The 25003-nt window shown below is 44.0% G+C and overlaps 1 protein-coding gene across 1 annotated transcript; it reads left to right on the top strand.

The window, feature by feature from the left end:
* The first annotated feature begins 8484 nt into the window (after positions 1 to 8484).
* SPG21 (SPG21 abhydrolase domain containing, maspardin) lies at positions 8485 to 24670 on the top strand. The gene is made up of 10 exons (XM_065411920.1): positions 8485 to 8696; positions 12115 to 12311; positions 12425 to 12518; positions 17158 to 17319; positions 19834 to 19914; positions 20695 to 20840; positions 21451 to 21559; positions 22696 to 22803; positions 23454 to 23594; positions 24004 to 24670. The coding sequence occupies exons 3-10, from the start codon at positions 12456 to 12458 to the stop codon at positions 24124 to 24126; spliced, it is 933 nt and encodes a 310-aa protein (XP_065267992.1). The 5' UTR covers positions 8485 to 8696; positions 12115 to 12311; positions 12425 to 12455; the 3' UTR covers positions 24127 to 24670.
* Positions 24671 to 25003: the final 333 nt, after the last annotated feature.

The following is a 25003-nucleotide window of genomic DNA, read 5'->3' as shown; positions in this document are numbered from 1 at the left end:
TGATCTTCTGCTCAGTAAAAAGTTAAAAACCATTAGTGACCAGGGCAGGCACCACTCCCTGGGTGAGGGTGATGCAGGAAAAAACATTTGTCCACAGATCTTTGAGCCTTTGGCCACTGACATGTTAACTGATCAAAATTCCCCTCCAAGGAGTGGGACGTCGACTTGTCTAGCTGAGCAATTCCTTGGGACTCTGCTAAACCTGCGCCCCCGTTACTAACTTCTGTGCTCGCCCTGCCCAGGCAAGAGAATACTCCCAGCTGCTGAACAAAAAGCAGCAGCCATGCTGGGTGTTCCCTCTCCAGCTGGATATTCTTGGCAGCTGAGTTATTATCATTGCCCAGCTCTATGGTGTCTCTCAGCTGGTAGGGGGCTGACAAGAGGTTTCTAGCTGTCCTGGTTACATGGGGCAGGGCTGGGGTCCCCCCTACTTCTTAAACTGGGCATTTAGCTGCCCCTCCAGCCCTCTCTTTGAGGGTCTGCTCCCTGGGAACGAGGTCCAGATTCCCTTAGCCCCTGCAGGGATGAGCTGTCCCGGGCAAAGCAAACCTGCCTCCCCCAGAGCAGACGTTGCCTTGAGACAAGGCTCCTGTGGAACTCCGTTCCGCGCTGCCCACAGGGGGCAGTTTGGTTTCTTCAGCCATAGAAAAGGTTATTCTTTGTACTGATCAAATCCCACCAGAGCAGGTGTGGGCAAACTACAGCCCAAGGGCCGCATCTGGCCCACCAGCCATTTTAATCCAGCCCTCGAGCTCCTGCTTGGGAGTGGGGTTTGGGGCTTGCCTCTCTCTGACACTCCAGCCAGAGAGCAGGGCCGGGGGCTGCTCCATGCGGCTCCCGGAAGCAGCAGCATGTCCCCTCTCTGGCTCCTATGCATAGGGGCAGCCAGGGGGCTCTGCTCTGCATGTTGCCCCCACCCCAAGTGCCACCCCCTCAGCTCCCATTGGCCGGGAACCACGGCCAATGGGAGCTGCAGGGGTGGCGCCTGCGGACAGGGCAGCATACAGAACCGCCTGGGCGCACCTCCGTGTAGGAGCCGGAGGGGGGAACATGCTGCTGCGTCTGGGAGCTGCTTGAGGTAAGCGCTGCCTGGAGCCTGCACTCCTGAGCCACCACCCCCACACATACCCCTGCCCCAGCCCTGATCCCACTTCTGCCCTCCAAACCCCTCAGTCACAGCCCAGAGCACTCTTCTGCACCCCAAGCCCCTCATCCTCAGCCCCACCCCAGAGTCTGCGCCCCCAGCCGGAGCCCTCCACCCGTGCCCCAATTTCCTGCCCCAGCCCTGATCCCCCTCCCGCCCTCAAAACCCCTTGGTCCTGGCCCGGAGCACCCTTCTACACCGCAAACCCCTCATCCCCACCCCAGAGCCTGCACCCGCAGCCGGAGCCCTCACTCCCCCCATAGCCCACCCCTCCTGCCCCAGCCCGGAGCCCCCTCCCAGACCCTGAACTCCTCATTTCTGGCCCCACCCTGGAGCCCGCACCTCCAGCCAGAGCCCTCACCCCTTCCCACACCCAAACCCCAATTTTGTGAATATTCATGGCCCGTCATACAATTTCTATACCCAGATGAGTCATTAGGAATGAACAGTTGACCAATAACTGTGTTCATGTTATAAAGAAAACAGTATGACGTTTGCTTTAATTGGGATGATCATAACGGATAGCTGTGTTCAATATTTTAAAAAGTAGAGACAATAAGTGGGCAATGGGTTGAGGGAGGGGGTGATCCACAGGTCCAAGAGATTGGAGAAAATAGAGAGGGGAGGTGCACTTATGGGTTCTGTGTAAATCTTCCTCGTGTATCTTAAACGATCAGATGGTAATCTACCCCGAAGGGTAAGGGTTGAAGTCCCATAAGTGGAGAGTGTATCTCTTTTGGATTGTACCCCTCAAGTGTTCACGGGGAGAGTATAGGGGTTCCGGGTTCAGCAAAGCATAGTCTTTGGGAACCGATTTATATGTTATTTTGGTATTTTATTTTTGGATTTAAACTAAGGGCAATGCAGGAGAGGGGAGTGAACTGGGAAGGTGGTGGGGAATTAATCCAAGAAATATCTATGTTCGTTTACAAGCAGAAATCAAGACATATTCAGGCACAAATGTGTGAATACAACATAATTAGAAATAAGAAAAATGTTGGCCACATCATGCCATGAAACAGCCAAAGGACCCAATCATTTCAAGTTTTTCAATAAGCTAAATAACATAAGAACATAAGAATGGCCATGCTGGCTCAGACCAAAGGTCCATCTAGCTCAGTATCCTGGCTTGCAACAGTGCCCAATACCAGGTGCTTCAAGGGGAATGAACAGAACAGGTAATCATCCAGTGATCCATCCCGTGTTGCCTATTCCCAGTTTCTGGCAAACAGAGGTTGGGGACTCTTCAGAGCATGGTTTTGCATCCCTGCCCATCTTGGCCATTGATGGACCCATCCATGAACTTATCTAGTGCTTTTTTGAACGCTGTGTTGGCCTTCACAACATCCTCTGGCAAAGTATTCCACAGGTTGACTGCGCGTTGTGTGAAGAAATACTTTCTTTTGTTTGTTTTGCCTATTAATTTCATTTGAACACCTCTAGTTCTTGTTTTATGAGAAGGAGCAAATAACTCTTCTTTATTTACTTTCTCCACACCCGTCACGATTTTATAGACATCTATCATATCCTCCCATAATTGACTCTTTTCCAAGCTGAAAAGTCCCAGTTTTATTAAGCTCTCCTGATATGGAAGCTGTTCTGTACCCCTAATTATTTTTGTTGCCCTTTTCTGTACCTTTTCCAGTTCCAATACATCTTTTTTGAGATGGGGCGACCACATCTTCACGCAGTATTCAAAATGTGGGCGTACCATGGATTTATATAGAGGCAATACAATATTTTCTGTTTTATTATCTATTCCTTTCTTAATGATTCCCAACATTTCTGTTAGCTTTTTTGACACCGCTGCACGGTGAGCGGATGTTTTCAGAGAACTATCCACAGTGACCCCAAGATCTCTTTCTTGAGTGGTAACAGCTAATTTAGACCCCATCATTTTATAAAAATAACAGGAGTACTTGTGGCACCTTAGAGACTAACAAATTTATTAGAGCATAAGCTTTCGTGGGCTACAACCCACTTCTTCGGAAGCTTATGCTCTAATAAATTTGTTAGTCTCTAAGGTGCCACAAGTACTCCTGTTATTTTTGCGGATACAGACTAACACGGCTGCTACTCTGAAACCTGTCATCATTTTATAGGTATAGTTGGGATTATGTTTTCCAATGTGCATGACTTTGCACTGATCAACATTGAATTTCATCTGTCATTTTGTTGCCCAGTCACCCACTTTTGTGAGATCCCTTTGTAACTCTTTGCAGTCTGATTTGGTCTTAACTATCTTGAGTAAGTTTGTATCATGTGCAAATTTTGCACCTCACTGTTTACCCCGTTTCGCAGTGTTGCCAGCTTGCACAACTGTATTTGTGAATCTTATATATGAAAAATAAAACTGTGTCCTGAAGGAATGACCTGAACAGAGTTTGGTCCTGGGACTAGTCCTTCCTGGGCGGGGGGAGACAGGCCAGCAGCTTACAATTATTCAGTCCATTCCACTAAATGGGGACTAAGCCTTAACAGGCACTATTTGAGACAAAATTTCAGGGGCTGGCTCCTTAGGACTCAGAAAGCCACTGAACAGAGGAAGTTCCTGAGCAGAGTCTCCTCAGGGAAGCTGGTTAGGAAACTATTCCAATGGTGTCTCCCTGGTGAGCGGAGGCTCACGGAGAGAGGAAAAGGCCCAGACAAAATGTGCTTGCAGACAAATGACCCAAGTAGCCTGGGAGAACAAATTGGGAGTGGGAACTCCTGGGGAGCTACTGAGGACTGGCTCAGCAAAGGGTGAGGCACTGTCAGGAGAAGACTAGCATTTGGCCGAACGCCCAGAAGAGGCCCAAGCTCCAGGCAGGGAATTCAGCCTGAGAGTGTTCTGGGGCTAAAGGAGCAAAATATAAGACTGATTAACCCACAGGTAGAAAATGTCCAGAAAAGTAGCTGACAGAAGCTTTTTTATGTTTTCATGTTGTCTTTTTCTGTTACATAAATGAGACCCTTCGAAGAAGATGCTCTTTAATATTACAAAGGCCTGTTTGGACTTGTTTATACCCTGGCTGAGGGGAAACTGAGGCAGGGGTCACCTGCAGTGTTGTGTCTGATCGTATGGGGAACACCAGACTAATCTCCACAGCATTATGAAAACCTACAGCTATAATTCTGGAAATAAATACTATGTGTACACAGCAATCCTTGCAACAATGGCTGGAGAGAATAATTGGGTCAATTCTCCTCCCCAATCAATATACATTTCTGGTGCCATCTCAGAAATAGCATTCACTTCCCGCAAAACACTAGTAGCTCAAAAAAATTCCAACAATAAATCCAAATTGAATGATGGCTCAAGTCACTAAATCAACACTGAGAACACAGTGACAAATCCTTGCACAGAACTGTCACACCACCAGCCTGCAGCACCACAGTGAAATGTGAAAAGCTAAAGCAGACTCTATCAAACGCAGAACCGTAATTGTGACGGTACAAATTGGAGACACGAAATAGTGTGAAAACCCAGGAAGAATTGACTGCACAATATAATATGACCCAAGAGAAATTGAAATTGGGAAGTGTTTATATTTTACTTCAATATCTAAAATACACAGGAATTTGAGAAAGGTATTTCCTCAGATTGTCAGAATCGATAAAAGATTTTACATAAAAAAAAAGAGGCAAACTGTGTACAACTCTGGTGAAAGAGATGTAAATCATAGCATCATGCCCTGGACAACCTGCAATCGGATCAGGAATGGACAGAAATGACAAAAAGACATGGGCCAAACCCCCAAATACATGGTATAAATTTATCCTGGGTGGAATGTACCTACCTCTGACAGATGCTGGGGGGTTCTGTTTCCTTCTTGCATGTGGGCAACACTTGCAGAGCTTGTGATACTGGTCACATATGGATGAACTGTAATGAGTTGGTCCTGACTTTCCTCTCAAGTAATGGGGCAGAAGAAGAAACTTACTACCTGATCCCTTTGTGTGTTAAATTAGGCACTTGCAAACCATCAGACCATCCCTGATAGCGGAGTTATATAGAGCAGCGTTCTGAACCAGGGATCCAGTGCCTCCTGGTGGGCCACGAGCAGGTTTCAGGGGTCCACCAAGTAGGACCAGTGTTAGACTCACTGGGTCCAGGGCAGAAAGCCAAAGCCTTGCTGTGAGGGGCTGAAGCCTGGGGCCCCAAGCCCTACCACCTCGTGCTGAAGCCAAACCCTGAGCAATTTAGCTTTGCGGGGCCCCCTGTGGCGCGGGGCCCCCTGTGGCATGGAGCCCCAGGCATTTGCCCTGCTTGCTACCCCCTAACACCAGCCCTGGCTTTTATGTGCAATAAAACAGTTGTTGTGGCACTGGTGGGCTGTGGAGTTTTTAAAGCATGGGGGGGGGGGGCTCAGAAAGAAAAAGGTTGAGAACCGCTGCTATAGAGGGACACTGCAGTATGTATCATGAATACTGAATGCTTTTTTGTAGTTTCTGATAAAATTTTGGATGGATTTTGAGCCTTATGAAATACAGGTTTAACAACACTATCTACAGCCAGACATAGGGCAGGTAAGTCCCATGCAGTGTTTGCTTCTAATGCTGTATCTGCAGAGCTCCTTGTGAAAGGCCTGGAACGGGAGCAGCAGGGGAAGTGCCTTCAACAACTGAAGAGCACCACTAGAAATGGAATGACTTGCACTCATAAACCATGGAGGTCTAGGGGAAAGGTACTGTTGGCTTTAAGTACGTGTGCTATTATACATGAAGGTTGGTTGCCAAATGTATACCAAAGCTTGTTCAGACATTTTAAGATAATTAGCTAAACCTGGACTTCTCTGGCATTAATAATTTTTTGATTATTATTGAGGAAATATCCTCCCCCCCGCCCAATAATGCTCCCCCCCGCCCAAAATAATTTTTAATTAACTTGAACTGAACTTTGAATAAAACTCACCAGAGTGGTCCAGATTTATGAAATAAGATTAGGATCATAGCTTCCTCAGCCCAAAGCTTCATCTTTAGAAATCTTTTGTCACTAGAAAATCTAGTGTAGTGTTCAGATGATAGTTTGTATGAAATATACTATCTGAAATAAGATCCAATCCTGCAAACATGTATGCACACATTTAACTGTATGCACTCGTAGTTCTGTTAAAATCAATGACACTATTCACATGTGAAGTCAACATGTGCATAAGTGCATGATCCGGGATATAAATTGCAACACATTGTATTGAGCAATAATGATATTCTCTTTCCTCTAGGCGGCAGCAGCAGTCCACAGTTATTCCTTCTCCACAAGCATAATGGGCCGCAGGAATCAGAATAAAGCAAACATTGGTTTGGAAAACCTTTACTGGTAATTTGCTTTTCTAGTTCACAAATTAACATCCAAACGTTGCCCTTTGTTGCATGGCAGAGTTCAATGGAAGATGTGCATAAAGCAGAAAAGGGGCACAAACCTACTTTTCCCCCTTGGTCCCTTAGGTCACCTTTAATTATGTCCCTCCAAAATTTGGGTTCTCTCTTTCTCATCAGTACTTTCTGTTGTTGCAGCATTGGGTCAGGGGAAAGTTGCTATTTTTTTTTTTTTTTTTGCTGTTAAAATACATTTAAACCGCCTTCAGCTCGTTTTCTAACACATAGCAATACTTCCAGTCAGAGCCATCTGGTGGTTTTATGCCACAACAGCTGCAAGTACACTTGCTCTATGAAATTCAACAAAGGATTTCCCCCCCAGGTCCTTGGTTTTCCTGGTAGAGAATACAAATTCACTGCCCACTTTCAGAGTATTAATGCACCTGGTGTCCAAAGGAAATATCCTCCCCCCCGCCCAATAATGCATTTGAATTATGGGTTACCACAAGTATGGGTTACTTGAAGGGATGGTCCCTTATTTCATTGATTTGACCCTTGGAGTGATCACCTGTGTACTAACATGTATTAAAATTGGTAAGTATTATTTTAAACATTTAATTGAAGCTTACGATAATTGCACTGTATACTCGAGGGCAGTAGAAATGTACACTTGAGAGAAAAATACATATGCTAAGGGAAATGATATTTCCCTAAAACATCTCTTAAAATAAAGTGTTGTCCCTTATTTTTCATGTGGTTTCCCTGATTTCCATCCAAGAAAGGTGATCACCCTAACTCTCATTGACCATGAACTCACTGATAGAAATAAAAGTGCTGGAGCTCCTCTCTCCATTTCCTCATATGAGTACATACATATCTGCAAGGTTATCTGTTCCACTGGCTTTCACTAGAGTTTTTTAAAAAAATCATTATAATAGAACTGCTATCCAGAGACACTGGAATGGGGCTGGGTTCAAACTAGAGCCCTAGTACCAACTCTCATATTTTATCAGGAGTCTTGCAGTGATTTTAATAGGCAGCAGGTTTAAAACAAATAAAAGGAAGTTCTTCTTCACGCAGCGCACAGTCAACTTGTGGAACTCCTTACCTGAGGAGGTTGTGAAGGCTAGGACTATAACAATGTTTAAAAGGGGACTGGATAAATTCATGGTGGCTAAGTCCATAAATGGCTATTAGCCAGGATGGGTAAGAATGGTGTCCCTAGCCTCTGTTCGTCAGAGGATGGAGATGGATGGCAGGAGAGAGATCACTTGATCATTGCCTGTTAGGTTCACTCCCTCTGGGGCACCTGGCATTGGCCACTGTCGGTAGACAGATACTGGGCTAGATGGACCTTTGGTCTGACCCAGTACGGCCTTTCTTATGTTCTTATGTTATTTTCATGGTTACTTAAAGCCCCAGCTCTTGGAGTCATGTTTATTATGTAAGAATCTCATCTTCCATTAAACAAGTTTCTAGCCCTTGTAGATGTGGAGAAAAACTTTAAAACTTGTCCTAAGTGCACCATAAACGACTCCAAAACCAGAAAGGCAAAGACCCCGCCCCCCAATGTTCTCTTTTTATAAAACCTGGTGTTTTTTAAGCCAATCTCATAATTTGCGGGGAGGTCCTGATTTGTGATTTTTGAACTCTTGGGGTTGGCCGTACTGGTCCAGCGTAACCATGGAGGACACTCCCCAGTGTCACTGGAGCTGCAGCCCAGAACTCAGGCCCAGGTAGTACTTTGGGGTGAGAGAGGCCCATGTGGGAAGCAGGGGAGTCACTACTTCTAGACTATCAGGGTTGGAAGGGACCTCAGGAGGTCATCTAGTCTCCACCCCCCCTGCTCAAAGCAGGACCAATCCCCACTTCTTTGAGTGTCTGGGTGGAGGCGTCTCCCTCACTATCAGGGTTGCCTGCCAAGTGTCACGTTACCCGCTGTACCAGTCATATGACCCCCTTGCTTATTATAGGTCACATGACCCCTGCCCCGCGGTAGTTGCCAAGAGCTCAGGTCACGTGGCGCCACTGTTCCGCCTCGGTAGCGATGGACGCCATCAGCTGTGAACGCTCACCTGTGTGATCACGTGGTCAGCGTGTACGCTCCCTCCTCCCCCACCGGACGCAGGCGGAGCACCCGGAAACGGGCTCTTGGTCCGCTTCTCACTGGCAGGACGCGGGAGCGAGGCTCGGCGACAGACGCCCCCTCCCCCTCACACACACAGCCCGCTGCAGCGCCGCGCGGGAGGAGCCGGTAAGGAGCGGGAGGGGTTCGTCCGCGCGGGGACCTCCTCTGCACAGAGCCCCCTCCCCCGCGGTGCAGCCCTACCCCCCCGTCCCGCAGAGCTTCCCCCCCCTCCCCGTTCTCTTTGGGGCAGAGAGCGGAGAAGCCAAGGTACTGGGATGTGCTACAGGGTTCTGCCCCCCCCCCCGTGCTGGGGGAGGGGAGTAGAGGGGGCTCTTGGCCCCCCTGTGCTGGGGGAGGGGAGGAGGGGGCTCTTGGCCCCCCTGTGCTGGGGGAGGGGAGGAGGGGGCTCTTGGCCCCCCTGTGCTGGGGGAGGGGAGTAGAGGGGGAGGAGGGGGCTCTTGGCCCCCCTGTGCTGGGGGAGGGGAGTAGAGGGGGCTCTTGGCCCCCCTGTGCTGGGGGAGGGAGTGAATGGAGGGGAGGCAGGAATGCGGAGCGGGATGGGACCTGTAATCTCATGTCCCAAAAGGTGCTGTTTTAACTCCCTGTGGTGGCACTTTTCATTTATTAGTAAGTTAAAGCGCCTGTAGCTGTTGTAACTAAACTGCCTTTACCAATATGAGCACAGTTTGTTTCAGACACACAATTTTACTGATTCGGATTTTGTGTCCATGGGAGCAGGAATAACCTGGCCGATGCAGCAAGAAACATCGGGAGAGCAAACGTTTTGATGGGTGGGCTGAGTAACGGTTCTTACTGGTCTGTTTCTTGCAGATCAAATGCAGCTTGGGGGTATAGCCGTCCAAACAATTGTTAACAGAATATATGCAGCTTTTCCTCTCCTGTGACAGGCTCAAAAGCAGTTCAGACCATCAGTGACCAAAAGTTACTAGAGTGGTGTTGTGAATGAGTCACAAAAAACTTATCAGACACATTTAATCTCTGTTCCTGCTTATGGGATATACATCAACAGGCAACATTTTCCTACATGTATTAGTGTATTTGAATGAAAAAAAAACAAAAACTACACTGGCTTAATCATTAACCAGTCTGAGAGTTGTTGATATTCACTACATATGAGTTGTATTGGATAGTTGATTTCCCAGCTACGTTTCATGGCATTGTTTCTGTTCTGTGACTTCAAAGAGCGTGCAAGCATTAGTGGCACAAATATTTACAGGTGTGAACGTAGTATTCTGTTTCTGTGCATACTTGCATATATGTTACTTTGAATGTTCACAGAAAGTGAATTTCATACCATTGAAATTCATTTGCACAAACACTCTTGAGAGACAAACACAAGGGGTACAGGCATGGTCAGAACAAACTTTAAAAACAGCAAATTTAAGGGGAAACGTTTTGCGGTGGTGGTTGATCCTAGTTATCATTTGGTGGATGGCTTGCTTGCATAACGTGAGTTTGAAGATCTCAGTCCAGTTGCTAGTAGATAGCTGTCCACTGCACAAAACCTTCCACAAATGGCATTGATTGGGATCTTTATTAGCAGTCTCAGGAGTGATCCCAAGGTTTGGGCATGGAGCTTGATATGCTTTATCAGTTCAATGAGGGGGCCCCTTCAGGTCATTGTTGAGGTACATTGACACGACAGTGAGAGTAAGGAGGAAAAGTTTGAACAGATGCTGCCTGTACCCACGGTATGGATTGAGGACCCCTGTGTCCAAAGTTGTAACTGGCACCTATCACCATTACCTAATAATGGTACTAAAACAATAGGCAGAAGAAGAGGAAAGATGAGAACTGATTATAGCTAGAATTGATTTCTAATCCTTTTGTAGTGAACAAAATTATTCTTTAACATACCATTCCTTTTAGCAGACTACACAAATGCTTCCTGTTTAGCACTTCCTTACATGTGTTCATACAAGACCTTGCTCAGTGGGACGCTGATCCTGACTTGGGCTTCTGACTGCTACTTTAATATAAATAATATAGTATAAAAGGATAAAGTTCACTGTACTTTTTTGCTTGCTGTTACTATTTTTGCTGTACTTCATTGCACCATCACATCCCATATCTGTTTTATATGTGAATAGGGTAAGCCATACTTTTGGCAGGTGCAGGGGATTAGTAGAATGAACTACTCTTATTTTTCTAATGCACAGCTGTCCTTCCCATTCCAGTAATGTCTGAGCCTGTTTCACTTTGCAGTCTGGAAGAGGCATTTGGCCTCCGTTATACCTTTTTGGTGCATCCAGAGTAGCACAAGTGGTAAAATATGTGTCATAAACAGTAATTTAGCCAAAATTGAAATGAGAGCCAACACAGTTGGATGGGAAATCTCTGAATCTGGAAACATTTGTTGTATAATGAAAATGAAAGACTTTTTCTACAGTACTGAAAACTGTAGGTAAGAGGTGCACGTTTTTCTTTCATGTTGGGTGGGGTGGAGGGGAAATACGCCCTTCCTTCAGAGTTCACATTTCATTAAACAGCAGAAGAATGGGCATCTGAGTTCTAGAGACATGAAAGTGAATTGTAACTAACTCTTTAGTCCAGTTGCAAAATGAATTAGTTTTTAATGGATTTTATACACTGTCTAGACTAGCCCTCAGGGACACTGACCAGAATCAGCAATTGCCTTATTCTACTAAGAAAAATGAACAAGTGGCCATTAATTATAATTGGGTAATGATAATTAATAAAAGGAAACTTATTATGCATTCCTTATCCACTATATTCTTGTGAGCACATGAAAAGAATCACAGTAGCAGGATTTCCCTTGCAAACTAAAGTTAACAAGCAGTCAGCATACAGCTGTGAACTTAAAAAATTATCTGGCATCATTTGCTGTACAAATGGAAGTTCTTAATCTACTAGTGCTATAAATGTTCCAATGAAATGTAGATCCCATGTCAGTTATGTAAGTTTCATTACTACAAATAAGTAGGATCCCATATAGAATATATAACATTCAGAATGTGCAGGCAATCTTATTAAGACTTACCTACATGGGGAAACTGACTGGAATAGCTATTCCAGAATAGCTCCATGTAGATACTCTGTTCTGGAATAAAAGTGATTTTATTCCAGAATAATATTCCCATATTAGAAGCACACTAATTATTCCAGAATAAAGTGATTTTTATTCTGGAATACTATCCACACAGGAAGCTATTTTGCAATAGTTATTCTGGTCAATTTCCCTGTGTGGACAGGCCCTGAAGTTTTGACTGTTCTTTACAATAGGTATCACGTAATCTGAAGAGAGGATTTTTACACATTTTAAGATGCTTTTAAGTTAATTATACTTAAATGAGAGGTGCCGTCTGAATACTTGACTAAATGGACTGTAGACCCATGAAACATAAGTACTTATACAGTCCATTGTCTGAACTGTGAGCGAAGTACCAGCAAATTCAAATAGAGGCCACCTTGGAGCAGTTAATAAACCGGCTTAAAAGGAATGTTAAAATATAACTTACTGTTTAAAAACATCTTAAACCCTGCAATACTAGCTTCCTTTCAGGAGCTGCTACAGTGGAATGCCTTATGAAAAGTTCTTCTTGCACAAGACACCATCGATTCCTAATTAGAGGGTTAGTAATATTCAATCAAGAGACTGCATTTTCTGAATATCCCAAAGTGGTTATAATTAAAACGAAGGATACGTAAACACGGCACAAGTTAGAAGACTGACGAGAGAGGACGGTCAACTGAGAAGAGGTAAAAACAAACTTATCCTGAAAGAATCCTTTGTATACACAATGAGGCTTTTATGCACTGGATTAGTGTAAACCTACATTCTTGATCTGAAACATCACATGTCTGTGTTTCAGGTTTACACAACCTCAGTTTCATCTAAACATCATGGGAGAGATTAAAGTCTCTCCTGACTATAACTGGTTCAGAAGTACAGTTCCTCTTAAGAAGGTACGTATGGTTTTTGTCATCTGTTTATGAAGTGGTATCTTATTTCTGAAGGGTCATGGTGTGCAGGGGTGGAAATTGCCTAAGCAATGGGCCTTTGTAGGTAATGGAAAATAGTCACTGGAGGTGGCAGATCTAGGGGTATCGACGTGGTCCCCATCACCATGGTATTTGAGTACTCAGCAAGTACTTTTATATTCACGTAACTTTCATTGGAGGTGGTCTGTTACCTCTACTGGGATTCATGGTGCCACCTGAGCTTTGGGAGCCTTCTGGAAAGCGGTGCCTGTTGGGGGCCACGAGTGCCCTCTCGTGGCAACAAACGTTTGAAGCTGAGATTAGAAAAAGGGGGTGGAGCTGAGAGGGCTGCCGTGTACCATCCTTGCTGGGGCTGCCTCTGGCTTTGCCCACTGTGCCCACCAATTCACATGCTTACACAGCAATGCTGTCTTGACTCATGAAAATACTTTGCTGTCAGCTTCACAAATTCATCCTGGGTTCTGACCGTCAAGCTACGGGTTCTTTCCATCTCGCACATTATTACAAGTAATAATGGTGCTGCAGGCCAAACTACCTCTTTGCAGTCCCATTGCCTCCAGATTATGCCCAAAATGGGTATGCACAGATGTAATGGCACTTAATTTGTAGCCCGAGAGATAGCATAGGTGTACTGATGTCATAATTTAGCGTGCATATTGTCATACTGGGGATTTAACGAGCTGGAAAGAACGCCCGTGAGATTTAGTGAGACTGTGCCACTTTCTACAAGAACTGCATTGCATGTAAGCTCTTGAGCAAGTATAACTCTCCATTTGCTGCTGATTTATGCATATTTTCATTTAATCAATCAATTTCAGGGTAATCCATGAAGGTTTTATCTGAGCCTCAAAGTACGGGCATAACTTTCTTTACTGATTGCTTACTTCAAAATAAAAAACGACAGAGTCAAAGATACCACAGTGATGAATGCGGGAAGTGGGTGAGACCTAAACAAGCCAGTCTTGGTCTCTGAAGGGGAAAAGCTCAATTTTAATTATAGTTCATTGTGGGGATTGTTTCTAGGAATAAGACACTTCCCTCTTTGGCTGTGATTGTTAGCAATATGGTCAGCATGGAGGAGGCAAGGTTCCCTGATACAGAAGGAGGGAAAATGGGGCTTGCCATCCCACTTCTTCCCTCCACGTTGCTGCTTTGTGCTGCCACCAAATCAACATAGTGAGCTCCCACAGTTTGTTCTTTGTGGGGTAGCGGGGGTGAGAGGCATGGAGATATTAGGCTGCTTTTCACTGCTTTTCTTGCACCCGCCACGTGTTATCACTGCCACTTCTCCCCCTTCCTGCTGAGGTCATAGATAGATGGAAGCCTGTTCCTTCTAGGAAGAGGCTTAGAGGGATGCTGAAAATTAAATCAGTTTTTAAAGATTGTCTTTCATTCTGCCTCTGATCCTAGTTTGAGTGATGCTATCTGTTTATAGCCATACTCCTTACTACTTGTGATCAGTAAAGACCAAAGAGTGCAACGGACTAAGTACTTACTGTGGCGTACTGGCTAAATTCCACTGCAGATAACTATTCTGCTTACATAAAATTCACCCTGCAGTTGCAACTGGAGAAATGGCTCTTCACTTCCTCTCCTGAAAACTACTAGTACTTCTGGTGCAGAATGGCGTCTGCCTTCCACCCCACTGGTGATTGCATTTCCAAAATGTGATAAGTCATTCCCATAGTTAATCTGCAGTGTTACAAAGAAAAGTGCTTTATAGATACACGTTATGACTTGCAGATGTGTGTGGTGGGGAAGAAGGTTGGTTTTGTGGGTAGAGGACAGGGCTTGGAGCCAGGAGCCCTTGTGCTATGTTTGTCATTCAGGAAACCCTTGCAAAACTTTGTGCAAGTCATTTAAACTGCATACAGCCCAGTTTCCTGAGTGTAAAATGGGCTGGGGTTGGGGAGAATGCGGAGGATAAACTAACTCAACTTCATAAAGTGCTTTGAGAGCCTCAGGTAGGAGGTGCTGTATGAGTGGAGTGTTCCGTCTCTTTAAAATGTCACACCGGCTATCTGTAAAACAGTATGTCTTACTATCTAAAATATTATCCTGCTCTGAGACAGTCATAGGGTGAAATTCTGGCTCTATTGACGTCAATGGGAGTTTTGCCATTTATTTCACTGGAGCCAGATTTCACCCAAAATGTAAATTCAATAATCAATCAAGTGTGGTGTAACAGAACAGAAGGTGGTCAATAACCTGTCTGAATCAGCTGTTAATCAGTGTGACTCAGCTGTGCAACATTTATTGCAGATCCAAACACATCACAATAAATCTACATATTATGTGGCTCTTTCTCAAATGGAACAAGTGTTTGCCATACTCTGGGTGCCGTTAATTGTCTGGCTTTGGGGAAAGTAATTAATTTAATCTCTCTGGACCTCAGTTCCCCATCGCATGTATTGAGTCTTTGATCGTTTCTTTAACACTTGCTAATATCCTCAAGTGAAGTACTCCGTGTAAGGCATGTTTCATTTTCAAAATCATGAAGATATGCGCTTGTTACACAGACACACAGGGCCACGATGAGCAGATTCAATTAATAATCTTACATAGCAGAGGAGAACTTTCTTTCACGTAATGTAAAAGTAGAAATGCGAGTTCCTTAGCAGTTCCAGGGCTCTGAGAAGTCCTGGCACTAAGTCCATTCTAATTTCTTGGAAACTTTACAAAAACTACTGATATGATAATCACATGCTCCCTGAACCTCAAGTACAGACTTCCTTGTAAATCACAGATTTGTTGTCAGCCAGGCAGATCTTAGGATTTGTGATACGGCATTTCCGGAGTATCCGTAGAGGGGCTGTACTGCTCTGACAATATGAGAAAGCTTTTGGTGCTACCATTCAATAAGTTGTAAATTTAAAATGGATCACAGATGCATAAACAGAGAGGTCCTGCATCTGTTGTACTGCATGGGCTTTATTTGGGGGTTTTATGGTCACTGAGTTTATTTGGCCTATAGTCCTGTACTACTGGTGAGTTTTGTACCTTTAAAAAAAATCCTAAATATACACAGCAATATGCCTGAAAAGCAAACCCTGAAACTGTGAGATTGAGACTTCTCAAACTCTTATTCTTTAAAGATGCCATTTGTGCAGGATTTTCATTCTTGGGTCTTGAATTTCTAGCATAAGACAGGGAGAACACAAAGGTCTGAAGGCTTTTGGCCTGTAAGGGCAGCAGTAGTGGCCAGGGTCTAAGCTAGCCACTTCCTCAGCTGGTCATGTGCCGCTCTGCTTCTCCAACGTCTCTCCCTTGAACATTCTAGTGAACTCCTCTTTGATAGTAAATCAGCTCTCTGTCCCATTCCAGCTTGTACTACTTTGGGTATCCTCTGTACGGTGTCCCTATCTTACAATCCGACCTCCATTGTTTCAGATTAGTGGTCCCAATTTTCTGGGTCTGTTTAAGACAGTAGTGTTGAATAGTCACCAGACCTGCAAGTTCTTGGCCCACCCCCCTCTACCTCCATATATCAAGCCTAGGAAAAATGAGTCAGTTGCAGGGTGCTGTCCTTCCAACCCAGAACTTTGATGATGTTTCTCAGTTGGAGGAGGATGTTCTTGGTGGTGTAGATTCAGACCTTTAGCAGCCAGGGGACTAGTCAAACCATAGAAGGAATTTTCCTCCTGGCCAAGCATGTGCCACTACTTATGGTATAGTACAGGGATTGGCAACCTTTGGCACGTAGCCCATCAGGAAAAGCCCCCGGTGGGCCAGGACGGTTTGTTTACCTGCCGCGTCCGCAGGTTTGGCCGATCGCAGCTCTCACTGTCCGCGGTTCACCGTCCCAGGCCAATGGGGGCAGCGGGAGCGACGGCCAGCACATCCCTAAGTGCGCGCCGCTTCCCGCAGCCCCCATTGGCCTGGAGCGGCAAACTGTAGCCAGTGGGAGCTGTGATCAGCCGAACCTGCGGACACAGCAGGTAAACAAACCGGCCTGACCCGCCAGCGGCTTTCCCTGACAGGCAGCGTGCCAAAGGTTGCCGATCCCTGGTATAGTATCTTCTAAGAGTCTGTCCTGTTTGCAAACAGAATATTGGGATGTTCCCATGATTAATTCCTACACCAATTTTCATATCTAAAATTACTCTATCCGATACAAGGGACCAGAGTGCCTGATTCAGGAAGGTGGTAAGCTCAAACCAAACATTAGTTCAGCTGGGGTTATGTAACTTGTATATTGGTAAGGAAAAGATTCCTACATAAAACAGTCTCTGCAAGCTGACATAATTCACTTCTTACTTTTGGCACTTGCACTGGACTTCAGTTGTTCAGAACATCACAAACGTCCATAAGACAGGGACTGTTCTATTAACTAAAACCATACTGCTTAGAGAGAAAGTCTGATCAGCTTCTTTTCTATTTCACAACCACAGTTCTGCCTCCAGATGTGTGTAGGCGGACAGTGTAAACATCACATTTATTAAACAGGCAATGGGTGAAAAGTTATTCTGAAGGGTAGCAAAGGGTGAACTTGTTTGAAAGAAAAATCTTGTAGCACAGGTTTGTGAAAAACATTACTAGAAACTGAATGGGAGATATCTGGTATCAGGCTTATACAAAGTTTCACTAAATTCTCTTCTTCCAGATCATAGTAGACGATGATGACAGTAAAGTGTGGTCACTATATGATGCAGGATCCAAGAACATCAGGTGCCCACTCATATTTCTTCCACCTGTAAGTGGAACCGCAGATGTGTTTTTCCAGCAGATTTTGGCACTGACTGGATGGGGTTACAGAGTTATTGCTGTGAGTATTCTCAATGCAACATCAAAATTCAGTGTGTGTTTGCTCTTATGTTACAGTAAATAAAACCAGAGTTTTAGATGCATCTGGTAAAGGTCAGCTTCTAAGTTTGTTTAGCTCGTAATTTTTGGAGGAATCAAAGCAGAGAACTCCAGGGAAGGCTATACTAAGGTATATTCTGGGGTATGTAACATGCAAAACTAGGCCTAAACCAAACCTGTGTTCACTATGTGAGTATGTGAAACATACAAAAATGTATATTCGATTTATACCTAGTGGATTCGTTCTGTGATGTTTTTTTTCTTTACTCCATGAACACCAGGAGTTGGAGTTTGCTGATGTCTCATTCATAGGGTTTTACCAAATTCACAGTCCATTTTGGTCATAGGACTTTAAAAATCGTTAAGTTCATGATTTCAGCCGATCTAAATCTGAAATGTCAAGTTGTTGTAATTGTAGGGGCCCTGAGCCAAAAAGGAGTTGAGTGGGGGGGGGAGGGGGCAAGGTTATTTTAGGGGGGTTGCGGTATAGCTGCCCTTACTTTTGTGCTGCTGCTGACAGCAATGCTGCCCTCAGAGCTGGGCAGCTGGAGAGCGGCGGCTGCTGGCTGGGAGCCCAGTTCTGAAGGTAGAGTCGCTGGCAGCAGCAGTGCAGAAGTAAGGATGGCATGGTATGGTATTGCCACCCTTCTGTGCTTCTGCTGGCGGGGCGCTGCCTTCAGAGCTGGGTGCCCAGCCAATAGCCACCGCTCTCCAGCCGCCCAGCTCTGAAGGCAGCACAGAAGTAAGGGTGGCAATACTGCAACCCCCCTAAAATAACCTTACAACTCCCCATAACCCCCTTTTGGGTCAGGACCCCCAATTTGAGAAACGTTGATCTCCCCTGTGAAATCTGTATAGTATAAGGTAAAAGCGCAAACAAAAGACCAGATTTCACCGGGGGGGGGGGGGGGAGAGGAGAGAGAGCAGATTTCACAGTCTGTGATGCGTTTTTCATGGCCGTGAATTTGGTAGAGCCCGACTCGTTCATTTCTCTTGGGGTTTTGTACAAGAGGAATTCTAAGTTTGCAGTTGACACTCTTTCCAGTGCAACAACTTCCCATGGCTTTGATTTGTCTTCAGTTGGATCTCTGTTAGCTCCTCTCTGATTCAGCTTGGTATTGGTCAGGAAAATAACCATGGTAGTTGGCTTCTCTGAAAGGCCAACATGATGTGATGTAACTTTGGTCAAGATACAGCCAGACTACCCCACTTATCCACATCATTTTAAGAAGCATTACCTGGTGTCTAAAAATTTAACTGAATGGGTAATTTAACCTAAAGGCTCCAGTATGACTGAGCTGTCCTCATGTAGTTATGGGTCACTGCCCAACTTCAGGCCTTTACTGCCTTTGTTTTTCCTTGGCCACTTCTGGCCCTGTTCCCCTTTCTATGTCTGCTTCCATCAGAGTTTGCACCTTTCACCTTCCATCCTTCCAGTGGAGCAAAGCTGATAGTGTTTTATAAATTCTACCCATTTAAAAGAAAATAAGTCTTCCTATTGGATCAGACACTGATCAATCTGGTTTCCCTCCAGCAGTGACCAGTATCTGTTGTTTCAGAAGGAAACCTGTCAGCTCTGCCTCCTGTTCCTAAGCCAGTTGTACAGTGGATGAGGGGTTGCCATCCTTTATCTTAAGAAGATGAGTTTACTGAAAAGGCATACAACTTGATTACCCCCTTGCCTAGCTAGCCTGGCTGAAAATATTAAGTCACAAGATTTTTTTTTTAGAAGGACTTAGTTGTAGTGTTTGTCTTGATGCCTCTCTGCTGCTGGGAATTCCACAGGGAGGATCTGAATTTTTTAGCAGAAGCCTTATTTATGCAAATAGTAGTGTAGCTTTAAGTGACTCACTACATCTTTACTAGATAATGATTTTATTTCTGATGATTTTTATGGTATGGGAACCCTAGAAACAACATTAGTCTATTGTACAACACAATGAGAATTTTGCACATCATCCAATGTTGAATGTCTTAGCTCAGGGCTCGGCAACGTTCGGCACACGGCTCGCCAGGGTAAGCACCCTGGCGGGCCGGGCCAGTTTTATTTACCTGCTGACGCGGCAGGTTCGGCCGATCGCGGCCCCCACTGGCCGCGGTTCACCGTCCCGGGCCAATGGGGGTGGCGAGAAGCGGCGCGGGCGAGCGATGTGCTGGCCGCGGCTTCTCGCCGCCCCCATTGGCCCGGGACGGCGAACCGCGGCCAGTGGGGGCCGCGATCGGCCGAACCTGCCGCGTCAGCAGGTAAATAAAACTGGCCCGGCCCGCCAGGGTGCTTACACTGGCGAGCCGCGTGCCGAACGTTGCCGACCCCTGTCTTAGCTGCATCTGTTTGGCCAGGTTTTAATATGCAAGGCTTTAAATATTTTTTAAGCAGAAAGCCCAAAGGTGCTTCTGGAGATAAGAAAGAGCAGCTGCTTAAAGAACAGCTTCATTTAATTACTGATTATACTTTCATTTTACTTTATTACTCTAGTTGCAGTATCCAGTGTATTGGGACCACCTTGAGTTCTGCGACGGATTCCGAAAACTACTAGACCACCTACAACTGGATAAAGTTAGTGCCCTGAGATTGACAAATAACGTGGGGTTACTATAAAAATGTTAGGTAAAAAAGCCTAGAGTTTATTAAGAACTAACATGCAGAAAATGTCCATGCTATGATGCAGGCTTATTAAAAACAAGAAATTCAAAATTGAAGCAAACACTATCCAAAAACTGTCCTGCTTCGATTCATTAGTCACTGCTTTCAGGAATTGTTTAAAAAAAAAATTGCATGTGGTTTTTTTTTTTTTTTATTAATTTCAGTTTTGTAGTTAGTTAATGACTTAGGTCTTTGGGGCAGAGACAGTCTTTTTATTCTGTTTGTACAGTACATGGCACAATGGGTGCTAGGATAATACAGATAAACAATACTAGTAGTAAGTAATGGTAGTAAATGACATATCACAACATCTTCAATCTTGAATTAAAATAGCTATTGAAGAGAGGTTAAAATGTTCATACCATATTGATTTTGGCATGATAAATATATTAAAGTCCTGATTTGAATTTTTGAGACGCCTACGTTGCCCGTGTCTTTATTTTCAGTCTTTAAAGTATCTTTCTTTTTAAAATTACAACATCTGAGAGGTGTTTTAGTATTTTTATTTTTATTTTTTTTGGTTGAAAATAAATTTTGAACTTCAGTTATTTCTAAATAAACTTTCAGCTTATGTCAGAATACAAGGAAAGGAATAACATTGTAATGTTATGTTTTTGTAATATGTTATGCATGGATATTCAGGATAGATTTAAGTTGTTACATAACATGTACTTGTGTTTGGTTTTAAATTAGGTTCACCTTTTTGGCGCTTCTTTGGGAGGCTTTTTGGCTCAAAAATTTGCTGAGTATACACACAAATCCCCCAGAGTTCAGTCTCTGATCCTGTGTAATGCTTTCAGTGACACTTCCATCTTTAACCAGACATGGACTGCGAACAGGTGAGAGATATTGATAAAATGTAATGTCAGTCTTTGACCGTTATTACATTTTATAGTAAAATGTCAGAGTTTTAGACAAATGTAGTTTCAAAAACCGATTACTTGCTGGTAATCTGAGCAAGCAATGGAAAAACAGGTGGCAAAATACTTTAAAAAGCCATGTTACAAGGAAGGTGCACACTTTCACAATCAGGATTTTGAAACCTGGAATTTTAACATTGGAGAGAAGTTTTTTGTCTTAAACTTTTATGACTGATATAATCAGACTTGGGAAAGACTGAGTCAAGACTAGATCTTTGTTTTGCCTAGTGGGTATATTAAGCTCAGATGAAACCAGTGTGTGGTGAAGAATACGTTTAAAATACACTCTCGCAGGATAAAGTCAGTAACTTTCAGTGTATTCTATTCCTATACACACAGTTCTCTATCTGTTATTTTAAAAGCTTATGTAATGCTTGCCCTAGTGAAGTCCTGCACAAACCACTTGATTTGAAATTAAACTCAAATGTTTTTTGGGGGGGAGAGAGGAGAAACCAGAAGACACAACCTTTTAATTTTTGGAGGTCTTTAAACTTGAAGAGATTCATGTGATCTCATGTTTATATTTCAGCTTTTGGCTAATGCCTGCATTTATGCTGAAGAAAATTGTTCTTGGAAACTTTGCTTCTGGTCCTGTAGATCCTGTAATGGCAGATGGAATCGATTTCATGGTTGATAGGGTAAGTGAGTCTTGGATGTCTAATTCTGGTAACGTTGGGCATGTTTAACCTTGCTTCTAGAGATAGCATAATGTATAGGCCGTAGGTACGTTGCTGCCATCTTTACTTACCTAATATAAAGGATAAACAATAAGTGGCGGACCCTGAGCTAGTGTTACTTTGCATAGCTCTATTGACTGCAATAGAGCTCTGACCGTTTACACCAGCTAAGGATCTGCCTCGTTTGTCTCCGTTCCTTAAGGAACACTTGATGTTTTCAGGTTTCAGAGTACAGCCGTGTTAGTCTGTATCCGCAAAAAGAACAGGAGTACTTGTGGCACCTTAGAGACGAACACCTTTATTTGAGCCTAAGCTTTTGTGGGCTACAGCACCCAATGAGATGGGCTGTAGCCCACGAGAGCTTAGGCTCAAATAAATTTGTTCGTCTCTAAGGTGCCGCAAGTACGCCTGTTCTTTTTGATGTTTTCAAGATGCCGGGCGAACAGTGTTACTAGCCTAGCTAGCTGTGGTGAAGTTCAAGCTCCATTAAAGAGAAAGAGGCTAATGTAGATGGAGTGTATTGACTCCCTGGCGTCCTCTAGAGAAGCAGTACCTGGGACACTGGAGGTCCTACAGGACGTCTGTCATTGTGTAGTGGAGGATGCGATGAAGTCTGCCTCTCATGCCTGGAAGGGGATATTGTAGAGATGTAAAACTGCAATTTAAGCCCTTCTTAGGGAAGTAGTGGTCAGGGCTCTTTTAAAAAAAACGACCAGTAGCCACCATATTTCTTTGCAGGGGTGCAATGATGGCGGGGGAGGAGAGGTGGCCACCCACCCCCAGACCAGATGATGGAGGGGCGGCCAGAACAAATGAGTGGCATTGTGACCCCATGCACCAGGGTGCAAAGTCATTTGTTCAGATTTGGCCTGGCCACCCTCCTCCGTGTCCCCCATCACGATGGACCAAATCTGAGTGAGTGTTGTGGCAACCTCGTGCATGGGGTTGCAGTGCCACTCAAATTTGGAGCAACTGGACACCTAACCTAAGTCCTGCTCCTTAGCAAAATTTGGGTTGTGCCCATTTCTTCAGCTATGTTACCATAAACCTCCCCAAGTGAAACTGAATTCATAGCCTTTATTTCCATGTATTGACAGCTGGAAAGCCTGGGCCAGAGTGAGTTAGCATCGAGACTTACCCTCAACTGCCAGAACTCCTATGTGGAACCTCATAAAATTCGAGACATTCCTGTAACTATTATGGATGTAAGTGGGTTTTTTTTTTTTTTTTTTTCTTTCTTCCTTTTAGCCTATTGCTTCACCTGGCTGGATTGAGTAGGGTTTGGCTATTCCATGAGCAACTGTAATACTTGATCACCTTTGTAGAACAAAATGTGGAAGATCTAATTTCATGTTAGGTGTTGCTTTCTACTCATTATGTGACACTATGAATTAACTGTAACATGTCACTGGGGTATCGTGCACAGTACAGTCTGAGCTCATGGTGCTATAAACTAGGGCAGCATGACTTCCATTTTCTGGATTATGACATGCCTATAAAATGTTAGGGACAGAGAACAATTGTATCTTTAAGAGCACCTATTAACTTCAGTGTCACATTGAGGTCAAACTAATAACTGAGGCAGATATGGACAATATAGGAAATCACTCCTAAGCTTATTACTGGAGGGCAAAGCCTCGCACCTGTCAAATAAGCATCAAAAAATGTGTAATTTATTTTATACAGTAAGACTGTGGGCTTTATTCTTAGAGATGGATTTCACTGTCGGGCAAATATCACATCACAAAGAAGCTAGAAAGCAGTGAGGTGACTGTTAGAATAATTCTAGTATGCTATGGTAAATAGCTACAAAAAACTTGATTGGCTTCAGAGTTACTCTGTGATTGTTTTCAAGGTGTTTGATCAGAGTGCACTTTCAACTGAAGCGAAAGAAGAAATGTACAAACTGTACCCCAATGCCAGAAGAGCTCACCTTAAAACAGGAGGCAATTTCCCTTATCTCTGCAGAAGCGCTGAAGTCAATGTCTATATCCAAGTAAGCCTCTGAAATTCAAACCTTTCCTAGCAACGTGTTTAGAAATGTCCCAGCAGAGTCCTGTCTTTCTCATACCCTCATCTGCTGCTGTTCCCTAACCTTTGGGAGCTGCAGACACTGAACCCAACTGGTGCATGGGGGTCGGGGCTACACAGCAGCCACACTTGTTGGTCCTGGGTTTGAGGTTGGCTTTCATGTGCCTGATATCGCTGCACTCCCGCTGAGCTCTTGTGTTCCGTGTAGGTGGAGCAAATGTTGGTGTATGAACTAATGCTATGTTTTGACTGAACTATAATGGGGACTGGTTCCTGGATTTCACTGGCAGGGGAGGCGTGCTGCTTTCCTCTTACCTGGTACCTTACCCATCATTCTGTATTACTGCTTCAGAGTTCCTTTTCATGTCCAACAGATACACTTACTGCAGTTCCATGGTACACGATATTCAGCCATTGATCCTTCTATGGTTAGTGCAGAAGAACTAGAAGTCCAGAAAATCAAGCTTCACAGCAGCGGTGACCAAGAGCAGCAGTAGCTTTCTCACAATCAGTTAAAGCAGTGAACCAATCTGGTTGTCTTCCTGTATATAATCAGCTGTTTCCAATCTGCCTTTTCTTACGTTAGCCGGTTATCACTGTGTAACTCCAACAGGGTTGATGATATTCAGTGTAATGCAACCGAGAACGGTAATCTACAGCAGTGTAACAGGATACTTTGGTTTAAGTTTGTCTTTGAATATAAGGAAGTACCTTTGAGAAGACTCCAGTTTTAAAGAATTGAGATACATTTTGCTACCAAAGTCTTCACCACTATGTTCTTAAAACAGAACCCCATTTCTTTTTTATATTTTTATTTAGCTGTATATATTGCACATGCAGGTTGTGTACTTAAAAGCTCATTTATAATTTTGTTGAATATTTGGATTAAAAAATGCTGAAGTGCCAATGTTGACATCACTTATTTGCTTCATAAGTTGTGTTGCAAGTTAGTTACTTTATTTCTACCTGAAATATAAAGCATTACAGTTTTTAACTTGCTAGCTGTAACAATGGTTTTCAATAAAACTTCAATTTCAGCAAGTGGCTTTTTTCTAATTGACTAAATAGAATTACTGTAGCTTAACGTGATCTTTCAGAGCTGCATGTGGATGTAAATCGCATCAAAGTGCAGTGCTACCATCAGAAAAGGTGTGTTGAAGGATGTTAAATTCTGCTTAGATTTGCTTTAAGGGTGTTTATTGAACAGTAAAACCGCTTGAATCATAGTGAGTTCCAATTTAATTGGGTTGGATAAGAGTGTTTTCAGCATGTGGATGTGAATTTTAAAAAGCATTTTATAAAACACAGATTGAACTAAGAAAGAAATCACCCATCACCTTACAGGAAAAATATTCTAGTTTATTGGAGAACAGA

Source organism: Emys orbicularis, chromosome 10, assembly GCF_028017835.1.
Source record: "Emys orbicularis isolate rEmyOrb1 chromosome 10, rEmyOrb1.hap1, whole genome shotgun sequence".
NCBI classification, from domain to species: Eukaryota; Metazoa; Chordata; order Testudines; family Emydidae; genus Emys; species Emys orbicularis.
Note: the sequence above shows the minus strand (reverse complement) of the source record. Positions and strands in the feature narration are given on the sequence as shown.

What these genes read in the sequence shown, in the direction of transcription:
- SPG21 (XM_065411920.1), top strand. Translation starts at nt 12,456, where the DNA reads ATGGGAGAGATTAAAGTCTCTCCTGACTATAACTGGTTCAGAAGTACA. An exon ending in GGGGTTACAGAGTTATTGCT is followed by an intron (nt 17,320 to 19,833) that starts GTGAGTATTCTC and finishes TTATTACTCTAG; the next exon opens with TTGCAGTATCCAGTGTATTG. An exon ending in ACCACCTACAACTGGATAAA is followed by an intron (nt 19,915 to 20,694) that starts GTTAGTGCCCTG and finishes GTTTTAAATTAG; the next exon opens with GTTCACCTTTTTGGCGCTTC.